Source organism: Alligator mississippiensis, chromosome 13, assembly GCF_030867095.1.
Source record: "Alligator mississippiensis isolate rAllMis1 chromosome 13, rAllMis1, whole genome shotgun sequence".
Classification (NCBI taxonomy): Eukaryota; Metazoa; Chordata; order Crocodylia; family Alligatoridae; genus Alligator; species Alligator mississippiensis.
The window spans coordinates 57,375,797-57,390,188 of NC_081836.1; the positions used below are offsets into that span (position 1 = coordinate 57,375,797).

At 56.0% G+C, this 14,392-nt stretch overlaps 1 protein-coding gene across 1 annotated transcript in view; it reads left to right on the plus strand.

Annotated features, from left to right (window-relative positions):
• Nucleotides 1-899: 899 nt before the first annotated feature.
• The window catches only part of SYNGR3 (synaptogyrin 3), a 28,444-nt gene continuing 14,951 nt past the window's right edge, over nucleotides 900-14,392 (plus strand). The window contains exon 1 of the mRNA XM_006270494.4: nucleotides 900-1,072. Within this exon, the coding sequence (XP_006270556.1) occupies nucleotides 974-1,072 (99 nt within the window). The 5' untranslated portion in view covers nucleotides 900-973. The remainder of the gene's footprint in view (nucleotides 1,073-14,392) is intronic.

A 14,392-nucleotide genomic window follows, 5' to 3' on the forward strand; every position in this document is an offset into this window, starting at 1 on the left:
GTGCTGAGCCCCCCGGGGCAGGGCAGAGCCCTCCTGCAGCCCTTTTGGCCCTTGACCCCCCTACACAAGGGGTGCATGGGTGGCCTATGAGTGGCTCTCCAGGGCTGAGCCCTCCTGCAACCACCCTTGGCCTTGCACCCCCATGCACAGAGATTGCATGGGTAGCCTGTGGGTGGCTCTCAGGGCTGAGCCCACCGGGGCAGAGCTGAGCCACCCTTGGCCCTGCACACGCATGCACAAGGGATGCATGGATGGCCTATGGGTGGCTCTTGGGGCTGAGCCCCTGAGGCAGGGCAGAGCCCTCCTGCAGCCCCTTTGGCCCTGCACCCCCATGCACAAGGGGTGCATGGGTGGCCTATGAGTGGCTCTCCAGGGCTGAGCTCTCCTGCAACCACCCTTGGCCCTGCACCCCATGCACAGAGGTTGCATGGGTGGCCTGTGGGTGGCTCTCAGGGCTGAGCCCCTGGGTCAGGGCAGAGCCCTCCTGCACCCCCATGCACAGGGGTGGCATGGATGGCCTATGGGTAGCTCTCCAGAGCTGAGCCCCTGGGGCAGGGCAGGGCAGGGCAGAGCCCCTCTGTAGCCACCCTTGGCCCTGCACCCCCATGCACAAGGGTTGCATGGGTGACCTATGGGTGGCTGTCCGGGCTGAGCCCCCCCGCAGCCCCCTTGGCCCTGCACCCCCATGCACAGGGCGTGCACGGGTGCTGCAATGGGGGCTGGCAAGCGTGCAGCAAACCCCCCTTGGAGGCGCGCGGGGAAGGACAGGTGAGCTTGGGAAGTGAAGCCCCGGGCAGGCAGCGATGCACCTGCAGGTCCCTCCTCCCCCCCCCTCCCGGGATGGTTCCTCCCACCGCCCGGCGCCGCGGGCCAGTGGGCGAGCCCACGCTGCAGCGAGGCGGGGGTGGGCGGGGGAGATGCGGGCTGGAGCCGCACCGGAGTCGCTGCTAGGCGCAGCGCAGCAGCAGCGAAGATGGAAGGAGCCTCCTTCGGAGCCGGCCGGGCAGGGGGGGCCTTCGACCCCCTGGATTTCCTCAAGCAGCCGCAGACCCTGCTGCGGATCGCATCCTGGGTAAGGCAGAGCCCCTGCCCGGGTGCCTGGCATGCACCTCTTTCCCCTAGGGGGTTTGGGAGCCTGGCATGGCGTGGAGGCAGGGGGGCATCTCCCCCCCACCAGCTGTCATTGCTGTCCTGGCACTGGGGATGCTTGCCTTCCTTCCCTGCAGAGGGACAGGACCCCCCCCAGCTCCCCGCTGGAGCCCTGGCTGCACCCACCCGACGGGGCATTTTGCAGGGCTTCATTTGGATGGGTAGAGGCAGGGGGGTGAATCGGTGGCACAAGGCATTTTTTTTCCCCCCTCGTCTGCTTGGCAGGGGGCATGTGTGCACACCAAGCAATGCGAGATCCAGCCCTGCCTGTCCCCCCCCAACACCCGGGGAACGGCAGATGATATCATAGTTTGCTCCTGCTCTGAGATGCTATTGCCCGGCCGGCTGATGACGCTGCCCGAATGGCACGGATCCCCCCCACGTTCCACAGGCGCCGGCGTGGAAAGCCGTGCAAAGAGCCCGGCTTGCACGGATGATGCCAGGAGGTGCACGGGTGTTAGGCTCACGCTCCGCCCTACCTCGCCTCGTTGTGCCCAGGGCTGCAAGGTGGCACGGGCAGCTCTCTGGGAGACTCCAGGCCTCTCTTCAGAGACCTCCACCAAGACCCTTGATTGCAAAAGCTCTGGGAAGGGCCCCCGTTTGCAGCCTCAAGAGGGAGGCCAGGGAGGTAGAGGCTGTTCCTGTTCCTTGTTAGCAAAGGGGAAGAGCTTGCTTGGTCCCCGGGGATGGGGCGAGAACGCTTGCCCCCCTGCTGTGTGGGTGCTGAGGGTCAAGGCTGTGCCTGCAGTGAACCGGTTGCAATAAAGGAAAGGGGCAGATCAACCATATTCTTCCTTCAGAGCCATAAAAGACAGGCTGGCTACTTGTGCCCCTCTTCTAGGCTCCATCCAGCAAGTAGCGAGGGAGGAATGTGCTTCCCTTTAAGCAGGTGAGTAACCCCACACGCTTGTGGGTAAGCACATGCTTAAGTGTCCTGCTGCACTGGAGCCATAATCCATTCCCCAGGGCTTTGAAAAAGCCCCCACATGCATTACCTGGCTAAAATGGAGGCTGGCTGCGGAGGCGAAGCATCAAGGCGTGAAGTAGATCGGCTGTGTTGCATGCGATTGACACAGTAACATGGCAGTGAACTCATCATAGATGCTCCCAATGTGTCACCTGGATCCAGAGCGGAGGAATGGGTTCCTGGGGGAGCGGGAGCGAAACGCAGGACACAGAATTAACAAGCACTTTGGAAAAGGCTCCTGTGCATCTTCTGTGGCAGATTTATCCCGCCGCACCGGCTGGGCGATCTGACAGCACCAAGAACCGGCCCCAAAGGCTCGGAAGGCAGAATCTGATGGCCTGGATGAGCTCTAAGCCTGTAAATTGTCCCTTTTTCTTGAATAACCCCCCTTGCAGTGCTGAAAGGGAAACAGCTCCCAAGCTGGGTAGCATCCAAACCAATCATTTCCATTGACTTCAGTGGGTTTTGGCTCGGACCCCAAATGCCTGCACAAGGCAGCAGTAAAAGGGCTCTGGGCGTGACCCCGGCCCTGCAGCAGCTGGAGCCCCTTTAGGGCCCAGCCTGCAGGCTCAGGGCCACAGCTGGGACAGGTTTAAGTCTTGTTCACCCGGGGGGCACTAGCCTCCGCTTCAAGCAAATGAACCCAAATTGTTTTAAACCTGTGGTGGAAGCCGGTGCAGCGGGGACAGCTCTTGCCCAGCGTAAACAGGGACTCACTCCCTGATGGGCACGTGTCCCCTGAGGTATCTGCTTCATGCATTGGTTGGGCCCGTTCTTCAGACCTGTCATCTTGGCTCTGGGCAGCCATCAGGTGCCAAATGCTTATTGCTTCCTACAGCCTCATCAGCGCAAAGCGTACCTGCGTTTTGTAAAATAGTGCTTAGTGCACCTTGGCAGGCCGGGAGTCCTGAGCATCTTAATCATGGGTGTGTGGCTGAAGGGGAAAATTAGTAAGATAAACAGCTGGTTTTGCCTGCAAGACCCTTTCAAAGTCCTTTTTTCCCTTGCTGCCATACCCCAGATTGCTGGGGTTGGGGCTGTAAAATGCAGCCTCACTGACATGGAATATGATGGTGTTTATTCGCTGCTTGTGTGATGGTAGGAGCTAGAAACCCCTGCTATGGACCAGGATGTGTGCAGTAGGCTCCCTACAGACCCCTAACAAAAAAAACCATGGTCCCTGCTCCAAAAATCAGGCAACCTGAGCGAGAACAGTGGTGTTTAATACCCGTGTGCATGCACAGCGTGCGTATTTTATTAGGACAGCATCGCAGCTAAGATGCCCAAGGAAGACGGGTGAGTTTGTTCTTTGTTTGCAATGATCTGTCTCTTCCCACTCGCTAAAACATGTGTTTGTGGACAATCTGAAGCAGAAAATTAACGTAATTGGAGCACATCTTAGTGACTCAGTCCCTTCCCACTGCCCAGCACCAGTCTCCCCCAGTGTGAAATGGAGGAAATGCTGAAGCTTTGGCTGTCAGAAGCAACAGGAGGTGTTGGGTATTTGGGGGATGTGCATGTGGAAGGGAGAGAACGGTTTTACACGGACCCAGTCCTGTTTGCTTTGCTGGGAGAAGCAGTTTCCCAGAAGTCAGGAGAGGCATTCTTGCATGTAGGCCTGTACAAGATCTGTATAAGGCCCGTTTCAAGCCTGGATTCCCCACCATTGAAGCCAGCGGGAGTTTCATTGTCAGGTCCAGGGTGTGTGTGTGCAAACAGTGCACATGTCAGCAAGGTGACTGGTTTGATCCTTCGGTCTGACGTTCGTGGGCCTTCCCGGGGAACAGCAACTCCCCCAGGTGATTCCAGATAGCATGAAAGCATTGCCTTTAAATGCAAAAGATTGCTCTTAAATTTCTTCAGAAAAAAGCTTGCAGGATGTGGCAGACTTTTTGAAAAAGCACAAAACTGGAAAGCCCCACTGGATGACCAGTTCCTCGTTCATCCCTTCCCATGTGGCTGGTCTAGTTTGTGATAGAAGATGTGTAACTCCTGCGGTTTCCCCTTTAAACAGCCTTTTAAATAGTAAAACTGTCCTAGCGTATAATGGGGATTTATGCAGAATCATCAGTTCCTTTTTTTTATACCTGTTATTTTAGCCTGACTCTCTCTTTTTTTTTTAGCTGCTGTTCAATATTTAAAGGGACACCGTTGATTTAACTTAGGCATACGTTTCGATTTAATTTTGCAAAGCAGTTTTGGAAAACCAAAAATCGATGGGAAGATTTTCAGGAAATCCTTGGGATTCCAGAAAAAGCACAATTGATTGGTTTGTTCCTGGGGCAGATGCTTTCTCTGCTGTACCCAAATACAGCAATGTAGAGCTAGCACAGGTATGAACCAGAATGCAAAAATAACAGCGAACAGAAAGCAAACCTGCTTTGCCAGCATTGCAGGCCAAGCTGTGTGGCAGGCAAAGCCCCAAATGACAGCCATGGAAATGTTCAAGGCACAGTCTTTTTTTTTGAATGCCCTTTCAGTGTTCATTGCCTGAGATCTGCTCCTGCAGCCTGCCCTAGCACCTCAGCCCCTTGCTCTAGGCCAGCAGTTGCCAACCTCGTTAGACTCGGGGCTCCCCATGGAAAATGCCACTCTTAGTTTTCACTCCTTTTCTGGTGACAGAAAAATCCTAGAGCAGTTCTTCTGTTGCAGAAAACCCAGAAAGCCCACAGCAGGGCAGAATGGTTTTTAGCATTGTGGATTCCTGCTGGAAATCTCTGGCTTTAGCTTGTGAAGCCTGTTTGCACACCTCACCGCGCCACCATCGTGCGGCACCCCGCGGCACCCTTGGAAAGATCTCAAGGCACCTGCTGTGGCACCCTGGTTGAGAATCCCTGGCCTGAGCTCAGGGTGGGTCCGAGTGGGTGTCATTGCAGGGCTGAGTCTTCATTTTCCTGGTAACAGCATCAATATTTTTTGGACACGATGGAGGCAGAGGGCAGATCCTTACCTCCTGTGGATCACCACTGCTGCCTGGACTTCCATGGAGCATATTGGTTTACACCAGTGGCAATCTGGCCTGGCGTTGGCCTATTTACTGCTTCTTTTAACCTGCAGCCCATTTTGTTCCTCTGATCGTTTCCAGTTCGCTGCAGCAAGCCTCCCTTGTCAGTCAGCTGTCTCTATGGGGAAGGCTTGCTTCCTCTCTGCTCATACGCTCTTAACAGTGAAACCAGCCACGGGACTGACCAGTCGGCCGCTTAACAACGCATCACAGCATTGTGACTCTCTCCTGGGCGCTGATAAGGGCACTGTGGTGTGACCCCTCGTGACACGAGGTTGCGTAGGCTCTGATACTGCAAAATCAGCAAAGCACACACTTAAGTGAACCTCTGCGCCACGGCCTTAATGAGGGACATCTCTCCAGCTGGTGTTGCTGCGAATGGCAGAAGCTGCTCTCCCTCCCCGTATTCTTAGCTCAGGCATGTTTCGTTTTCCCAAAAAGAGAAGAGCTGGCGGGTATTTGTGCTTCTGGTACAAGATGTGTCTAACAGGGAAGACGCTGCCTGGGAGTGGAACAGATGGGCTGTGAAACAAGGGGAAGGTGGTGCCAGCCTCCTTCTTGCTACTGCGCTTTGGGGGTATGCTGGCATGGCAGGGACACATCCTTCCTGCCTGGGAAGTGTCATTCGGACCTAACCCTGCCCCTTGGGCGAGCAAGGAGCGGGCGCAGGGCTCATTGCGTGTCTGCCTGATGTTTTGACAAAGAAGGTATTCTGAGTTATCGAACCTGGATTCTGCAAGCCTTTTGTTACTCGAGTAAGCCTTGCTGCCTCCAAGAGGCAAACTGGCCCGGCGGTTGAGGTCGTGTCCTTCAGAGAGCCGGATACTTCCCCTGAGGCCTCCACAAGACATGAGCAATGGGACTCGATCCTGAAAACTGCTGAATAATTCTCATTGTCTTCACGGGTTTCACTGACTTGCAAGAGCCCTTCACGTCTGCAGTGAAGGAAGAGAAGTAGTGGATGTCAGGCTGGTTTTGTGCTGCAGATGTTGTGCAGGAGCTCTGGCTTTGGCTCCTGAGTGCCGCCGTCAGTATTTGCGCTACATCTTACCAGGGTTTTTGGTCGTAGCCGTGTTGGTCTAAGGACATAGGCAGAGAAAGTGCTTTGGGTAAATGTGATATCTTTTTATTAGCCCGACTCAGCTTAGTTGGGCTAATAAAAGATATCACATTTACTCAAAGAACCCCTTGTCTCCACATTTGCAGCACTTCTGGGTTGTCTTCATGCTCTTGGATTCTGCCTCTCCTCTTAAATGCTTGGAACAGGGCCTCCAGATTTTCAGTCTAGTCCTGTCTTTATGTAGATTTAAAGGCAGGACTTTATGTGACTTAAATGTAACCGAACTAATGGTAAAGTTTCCCTGCATCTGAGATAAAAGCAGCTAATTTCCCTTCTTCCTGTCAGCAAAAGTTCAAAGTGCTGTCGGCTGGACGTAGGCTCAAATTGCATTGTTGGATTAGGACCATCGAATGGACTGCAGCTTTCTCCGATGTTATTTCTGTTGGAGAGTGCAAGTCCTCCAGAATCGGCCGTGTCCATCCGTAGGCCACCCTTCCTGAGCTGCTTAGTCCATTAGACGTGACCTTAAAGCTATTACGGTCAGCATCATGTAAACCCTGTGCAACGCTAAAGACTGCAGTCCAGCCTCTGCTCTGCAGTCCTAGCCACAGCCCTTCCTGGACGATCTTTCAGTGCTGAAAGCAGCTGTCGTGGAGCCCAATCCCCGGAGGGTCTGGTGCCCCTTTGCAAAGCATCAGCACAAAGCCAGCATGCCTCTTCACAGCCCAGGGCCCCTGCAAGCTGTGCTGTGCGGACCCCGGTGTGGAATGGCACAGGAGAAACTGAGGCAGACTGTGCAGGGCCCAAGCCAGGAGGAGAATCCAGGTGTCCTTCTTTGCAATCTGGTGCATTATCCCCTCTGGCTGGAAGGAAAGCTGCAGAAAGGTCTTTCCTGCCTAGCCAGGGGGTCGGACTCGATGATCTGTTGAGGTCCTTTCCAACCCTAGCATCTATGAATCTAAGAAGGTGATAGGGCTCTGCTAAGCTTGAGCGATGAGCTTTCCTAGGGGCGAGGGATGTTGTGGGTCATATGGCTCAACTGCGTGGTTGGGATAGACTTAGATAAACTTCCTCACACCTTCCTCAGGTCTCTGGGAGAGAAGCAGGCACAGCAGAGCTAGGTGGCAGGTGGAACGAGGTGTTCCTTGTTCCTAGCTCAGAGATGGAGGGTGTGCAGAGGGGCTGGCTTCGCGTTGAGACCGCTGTGCCTGCAGGGTAGTGTGGACGCCCTTGAGCTGGCTTTGCACTAGCTATTCTGGGTACAGCTTGCAGTGCAACTGGTGATTGAAGCATAGGTGTGTTTTCATGCTTGCTTACACTCTGCCTTTATCTGGATTTGGTCTACGGGGCTTGGCAACTGTGTCGCACACCAGCATGGGGTGCAGGAGAGCTTTGCATCTGGTCTCACTCAGCCCTGTGCTAGAAGGCTTCAGGGTCAAGGAGACTGTGTGCTGTCTCTGTGGGCAGGAATAATTGTAGATTCATAGAGAAGTCAGGCTGGAAGGGACCTCCGTAAGGCATCTAGTACAACCCCCTGCCTGAGGCAGGATCATCCCTGTCCAAACCATCCGTTACAAATCCCCAATCTAAACTCTCCATCAAACTACCATCAGCTCTGACACGTCACACTTGAACTTGCCATAGGTAAAGCGAGCTGACCGGGGCAGCCCATCTCCTGCTGCTGCAAAGGTTGTTCATATATACTCGAGAGGAAGGCAATCCCCCCCAAGTCCGATCACTCTGATCTTCACTTCCTGGCCCCCGCAAGGGTTCGGAGCAGCCGTGCGGCAATGTCTCAGCCGCTGACCGCAGCGGGGGCCAGTTCTGGGCGAGTACCTACCCGCGCTGCCTGACTTTCCCTCCCGTGGGTGGGTTCATGCCACAACTCTGACATTCAGGCAGGTCAGGGGGAAAGATTTCAAAGCAAAGTTTCACCCAGCAGCAGCTTCCTATTGCAATTGCATGGAGGAGGTGGCGAAGTAGCTCCCTCTGGCAGGTCCAAGTCCATGCAGGAGGCATCGCAGCCACCATATGACTGATATTTCCTGTCCGCGGCATGAGGATTTGACTTGAGCTTTCTGGAAGAACTGGGGTGACCAGGCCCTTCACGAATAACATTGGTGCCGTCTGCATTTGTGACCTCCCCTGACACTGTCCTGCTTCCTCCTCCGGAGAGGAACATGGCAGGTCTCTGAGCCTCCACACTCGCACCATGCAGCAGGACCGGACCTCGCTGAAAGAGCAGAGGGACTCGGGGTCTGCAGGGTATTGATTATGCAGCTTGGAAGGGGACGACGCCTCGGGGCCAACCACCCCGCTCTAGAGCCTCGTCCTCCGCAGGGAAGATGAGATGCCAGCATAGGTCTCCACCGTATGTCTCACCAGCCTGTGGTGCCTCCCGTCACGAGGTGCTGTGCTTGGCGGGTCATGGGTTCAGCACACACCCATGCCACCCACTCAGTCCACATCATCTCGCCTAGTGGCTCCATCCCTGCGGAGCTGGGGGAAGAGGGGTCAGGGGCATTATCTATGCCCTGGTAGCGGGCCATCGGGGACGGTTCTCCCTGGAGCTTGGCTGGAAGTATGAAGAGTGCAGAATATGTGTGGAGAGAGCTGGCTGGGCCCTATGGAGAGCAGCTAGTCTAGAGGAAGCAAGGTGCAGGGAAACTTCTGACACGTGTGCAGTGGGGTGGCACCGTGACTGCTAAACACCCTTCGGAGCTGCCTGGGCAGGCTGGCCGGACCCAGCCCAGCACCCTCGGGGACCAGAATCCCCTGGAGCTGCCATTCAGACCTTATGGGCCCAATCCCACAGTACTAATCTTCTGCTCCATCTTCTCTTATGCCAAATCCCACACCGCAGGCCCTGGCAAGCCCCATTGTGCATGGGCAGCAGCTTTTAAGCAGGAGAGCCCGGCAAGGAGTTGCCTCTGAAAAGTGCAGCCCCTCTGGCTTCTCTGCCGCTGGGTGCAGCGAGTTGGGTTAGTCACGTATGGTCAGAGAGACTTTGCATCTCTTCCTGTGTGCACCATTTGCTTCCTGTGAATCATTCTCGCTAGAGCTCTCCTCCCCGAGCACTTCTCTGCAGCCATAAAAGGTGCACTTTATGGGAAACAAGCAGAGAAGAGAAACCTGCCGTTCCCTGCCTGCCCCTCCGTTCCCGTGGCGTGCAGCTCAATGCCGCAGAGTAAACTTTAATGGGCCTATGATGTGATCTGCACTCAGCGGCGCTCAGAAAGCTCTTATCTCTGCTTTGGAGATGGGGCGATTACTAGTCGGATCGATTGTCAGCAGAGGCCGGGCTGAGTGGCCTGAGCCAGGAGCTTCGAGGGTGGGCAAGTGTCACCCTCTGCGCCTCTTTGGAGAAAGTGCTGCAGCTCCTTGGGGACAGTCTCCCTTGCTAGGAGTGTGCAGCTGCGAAGAAGAAAACCAGACATGGGTTTTCCCAAGTGGCTAGTGCTTTCAGGAGGCAAACCTCCGGTACCAAGGAGGGGGCTGATTTTCAGGAGGTGGGTGCCTAGCCCTTCTTGGTAATGAGGCCTTTGGAGGTGACTCCAATCATGCACCCAGAAATGACCCATCCCTTTGGAAAATCTCAGCCTTATTATTTTCTCTGGAACTGGACACTAGGACGGATGGACACTGGGACGGATGGATACTGAGGGCCCCAGGGGGTTGTGTAGCGTTGGCTGAAAAATGCCAAGTATTTATCATAGGAAATTTTTAGTTTATCCCCCCCACCTCAGATTTCATAAGAAAGTATTTGGGTGGAAAATTTAAACAAAAAGGGGGGGGGGGGGTCAGAACCTTTCTGGGTAAAGATCTTTGGCTGAAACTTTTTTTTTAACGAAACCTGGAAAATGTCAACCAAAGCAAAACTTTTCCGCAAGAAAGTTTGTTTTGGTTGAAAACCCTGTTTCGACAAGACTGTCTCCAGCAGGCCTGGCTTTCTGACTGGCGCTTGCAGATGCGCGCACTGGAATCGTCATTAGCAATAATAATTGATTGCAGAAGGAGAAACTGTGACAGTCCCTACCAAAGCACCGTATGCTGTCTGCAGCACAAACAAGCCCCAGCAGCGAGTAAGCCCAGGGAGAGCTTGGACTCCTGAGCGCTGGTGCCGGAGCACCCTTCCCGCTACCTCCCCTTCCTCTGCCAGCATGCAGGTGAGCTTACCCCCGGGGAAGCTAGCCCGTCTTCTCACTCACCCCCATTTCCCCTGTTACCCCATGACACAGAGCGGCAGCCGACCTCAGCAGCAAGGAGAGATGCTGCTCCTCTGACTGCTGTAGGAAGACTCAACATCCTTGCCCTCCCTAGGAAGCGCCAGGTCCGTGGTCACTGCCCGAGCCTTGTTGACAGCTGCAATTAGTGCCGGTTGTAGGAGGTCTGGACCAGGTGGGCATCTGTGTACTGGGCATTAGGCTGCGGCCCATGGGTATCACGTCAGAGGGGAGGCACCTGCAGGTAGCTGGCTCCCTCCGGCTGCGGGGGCCCTTGCCAGTCCGTCGGGCTGTCGTTCCTCAGGGAAAGGGGGCTCGCGGGAGAGCTCTGTCTTCCCGGGGGGGGCGGTGGGATAGCAATCATTTGTTCCCTGTGTCCGCAGGAGACAGGACAAGACGTAATGGACTTAAATTGCAGCAAGGGAGATTTAGATTAGATACCAGGAGGAGCTTTCTAGCCAGGAGGGGGGCCAACCCCACAATACATTACCTGGGGAGGCTGCAGAGGCTCCAGCCCTGGAAAATTTTAGGTGCAGAGAAAAACATGCATCTGGGAGGGTTAGACCAGCCCATTGCTGGAGCCGGGGGTTGGATTAGATGACTCCTGAGAGCCCTGCCCGCCCTGTTTTCTGAGTCTATGAATTTCAGCACCCTGGGCTGCAGCATCCTGGAAAGAGATGGGCTTCAAGCCTCCGAATTTAGGGAGGCTGGACTATGCTCTGCTTGATATTAGGGCCTTAAGCATGAATTGCAGTAGGGGACTCCAGCATCGGTGTGAGGATACAGGGGAGGGTGTTCCTCGCAGCTCCATCCCCCAGCCGCGTGGCCTGGTGGGCTGGGCATTGAATGAGGGGCCAGGAGGCCTGGGTCTTGCTCCAGGCTCTGCCACAAGGATGCTGGAGGGACCTCAGGCAAATCACAGCACCTCTCTTTCCCATGCATGGAGCCCTCTGACACCCAGCGGTGACCGGCTTAGGAGCCGCAGGGTCCACGAAGGTTAACCAAAGAGCCTCTGCAACATGCAGTGCCCCCAGGTGAACCGCCGCCGACACACTCCCGTTCAAAGAGAAAAGCGACGGGACGCTAGTTACCGCAGATAGGGAGCGAGTGCGGGCACTGCATTATTCATGACTGCAGAAAAGACATGCCTGACGCACGCTGTAAAAATAACAGCTTTGATGCCTGTATTTTTGCAAAGAGCCGCAGGTGACGTGTTGAAGAGCCACTCGTGGCTTGGGGGCCGTGGTCTGGGCCTCTCTGGCTCAGTCTGTACATCCTCCAGGCCAGCGGCACAATCTGACCAGGCGCCTGTAGGGCTTCTGCTTCCCTGAACTCATTCGAGGCCTCCCTGCTCCACCATAGACCACCTGCTTGACCCTAGGTAAGGCTCAGGATCTTAAAGCACTTGAGAAAATGCTGCCTCTTGGCTTCTGACATCTGCATCCAGCACTCGCAGGCAATCTGCCTGTGGATGGAGAACCCAAGTGTTAGCCTGGATTTAATAGCATCCCTCATTGCACAGGCCCATGGGCTCTGTTCAGAGCGGCACCTGCATACCCCAAGTGCAGGGGCATCCAGTCCTTCACCTCGCACGAGCATCGTGGCACTGCCGTAGCGGTACAGCGAGCACATTACGTACAAAGGAGGCCTGTTGACATTTCAGAACAGACAAAAGCCTCATGATCTTCCATTAGACAGTTAAAGACATAAGGGAGAAATCCAGGTGGTTATTCCTGGAAGGAACGAAGCGCAATAATGATGTTGGAGGCTCGGCACAAGTCTCTCCCCGCTGACCTGCCAGCAAAATAATCCCGTGGAATCCGATGTTCTCAATTATTCATGCTGTCCAGGTTTGCATTGTTTCTGTCAGGGCCTGTTTTATAACTGCCGGTGCTATTGCTGATGGCAGACAACAACTTTGCATTATTTATGAACAGATTTTTACAACGGCTGATATTACAGCTGTTGCCAAAGTGCAGCAAGAATGATCGTGTTTGGGGGGTTTCCCCCCGCCTTGCAAGACGACGCCTTTATTTTTTTGCATAGCGGCATTCGCGTCCCGGGTGACAGCGGAGCGCTCCGCACAGGAAGATTGCCATCCTGCAAGAGCAGGGTCGGGTTTGGAGAGGGGGGCACTGGAGACCGGTTGTGCGGAGGGGAGGAGAAGCTTGCGGAGGGTGGGCTGATGGTCTGGGCACGCCTGCCTGTCTATGCGCATGAGTCGCCGTGATGCCAGTCTGCCAGGTCTGTGCAGAAGCACAAAGGATGAAGCGTCCTTTCTTGGGGGTGATGGGAGGGTGGCGAGGTTTGCTGCCCTGCAGAGGGATGACGCTCACGTCCCTGCGTGTCTCAGCCCAGCCCCCCTGCTTGCAGGCAGCGTCGTGGCTTTGGTGGGGGTGTTTTGCCTCTGCTCGTGGCCCATCTTTGCTGTTCAAAGGCTGCATCAGACTCTGCGTAGCACCGGCCGGCAGCCAAGACCTGTCCGTGTCGCCTGCCGAGCTCTTGAGGAAAGCGCCTTGCCCTGTGGCTGCTGGCTGAAAGGAAAGAGGCTCCAAAGCAGGCCCTGAGATTCAGGGTGCTCTGGGATAGAGACCGCTTTGTGGTCCTGGGTCCCAAAGGACCTTGGCTTGTCCTCGGGCCACCGTGCAATGCCGTGGTCTCTACCCTGCGCTCTGTGCTGCGTCGTCCCACTGCCCTGCTACAAATGACACCACGTCCCGCCGGGGCAGCTAAACCAGAGCAGCCGTGCGTCCTGGATACAAAGCCTGGGCACGTACGGGCATCAGCGGCCACAGGTGAAGCTCAGGGCTGAGCTGAAAAGCAAAGCCCCTCCACCGGCCCCGGTGCGCGGTGGGGAAGGTGGGTTCAGAGCCGCAGGGGGAGTTCTCGGGAGCAGTGCCACGTGTGGGGCACCCACAGCCCCTTCTGCGTGGCACTGGCACGGTATTGAAACAGGCTCCCAGGGCTCTGGAGTGATGCCTGGTTTCTGCGGATGGACACAGGCTCAATCAGGCCCACGACTGGGCTGAGCACTGAGCAAGGAATATGGGGTTGACCCAGGTTAGGACTGGGCCAGGCCCCTGGATCTCATGGAGAGGCTCATGGTTTGTCCAGATGCTGCCTGGGGCGTGGGGGCGATTGCAAACCCGGACAAACAAGAGCCACCACCCTCACAGATGCAGCTCTGCCAGCCTGGCACCGGGAGGGCAGCAGGAGCAGGTCCACGCTCCTTCCTCCTCTGGCTCCATGTCACCGAGTTCATCCACGTGGTTGCCTCTGTGCTTTTTGCAGTGCTGGCAGCCCTGCCAGGACAAGAAGAGCAGTACTCAAGGGGCAAGAGCAAGGGAGAGATGCTCAGGCTGGGGCTCGGAGCAGGGGCTGGGCACCAGGGCTCATCCGTCCCCAGTAAATCCCATTCTTAGCAAGGCGATTTGAGCCCCGGCAGTGTTTGCCGTGGCTCTCGGGTGTGCACGTTCAGTGCTCTGCCTCTGTCCTTGGCCTGCACCTGGGTCCACGTGAGCCCCTAGCCCACGCAGACCTGACTCCAGGCGAGCTGGGTGGTATTCAGTCCTGCCCCAGGTGCAAATCCTGGACGCCACGTGGAGCCAGGTGTCCGAGTGCACATTCAGTCCCAGCTCCAGCCAGGCTGGACTGCAGTTTGCTCCCGGCAGCCTGGTCACGGTGGAGCCTCGGACAGTCTGTCCCTTCCTGTCGCTCTACCCCTCACCAGGTATCGAGCCTGTTTCAGGGCCAGGCTGACCAGCCCCTCCGTTCACCTCTCCAGCTTCATCTCTCTCCATCCCTTACTCACTCCATGGCGAGAGATGCAGGCAGACGGGCCACGCAGGGCCCTGGCGATCCGCTGTTCCCCCTCTGATCTGGGTAGGGTGTAGCATCCTTTGAGTCTCCTTGCAAGCCGAGTCGCTGAACGACAAGCGAGAGATCTCGCTGATGGAGAGGACTCGGGAGCCCTTCCCCACCCCGTTATT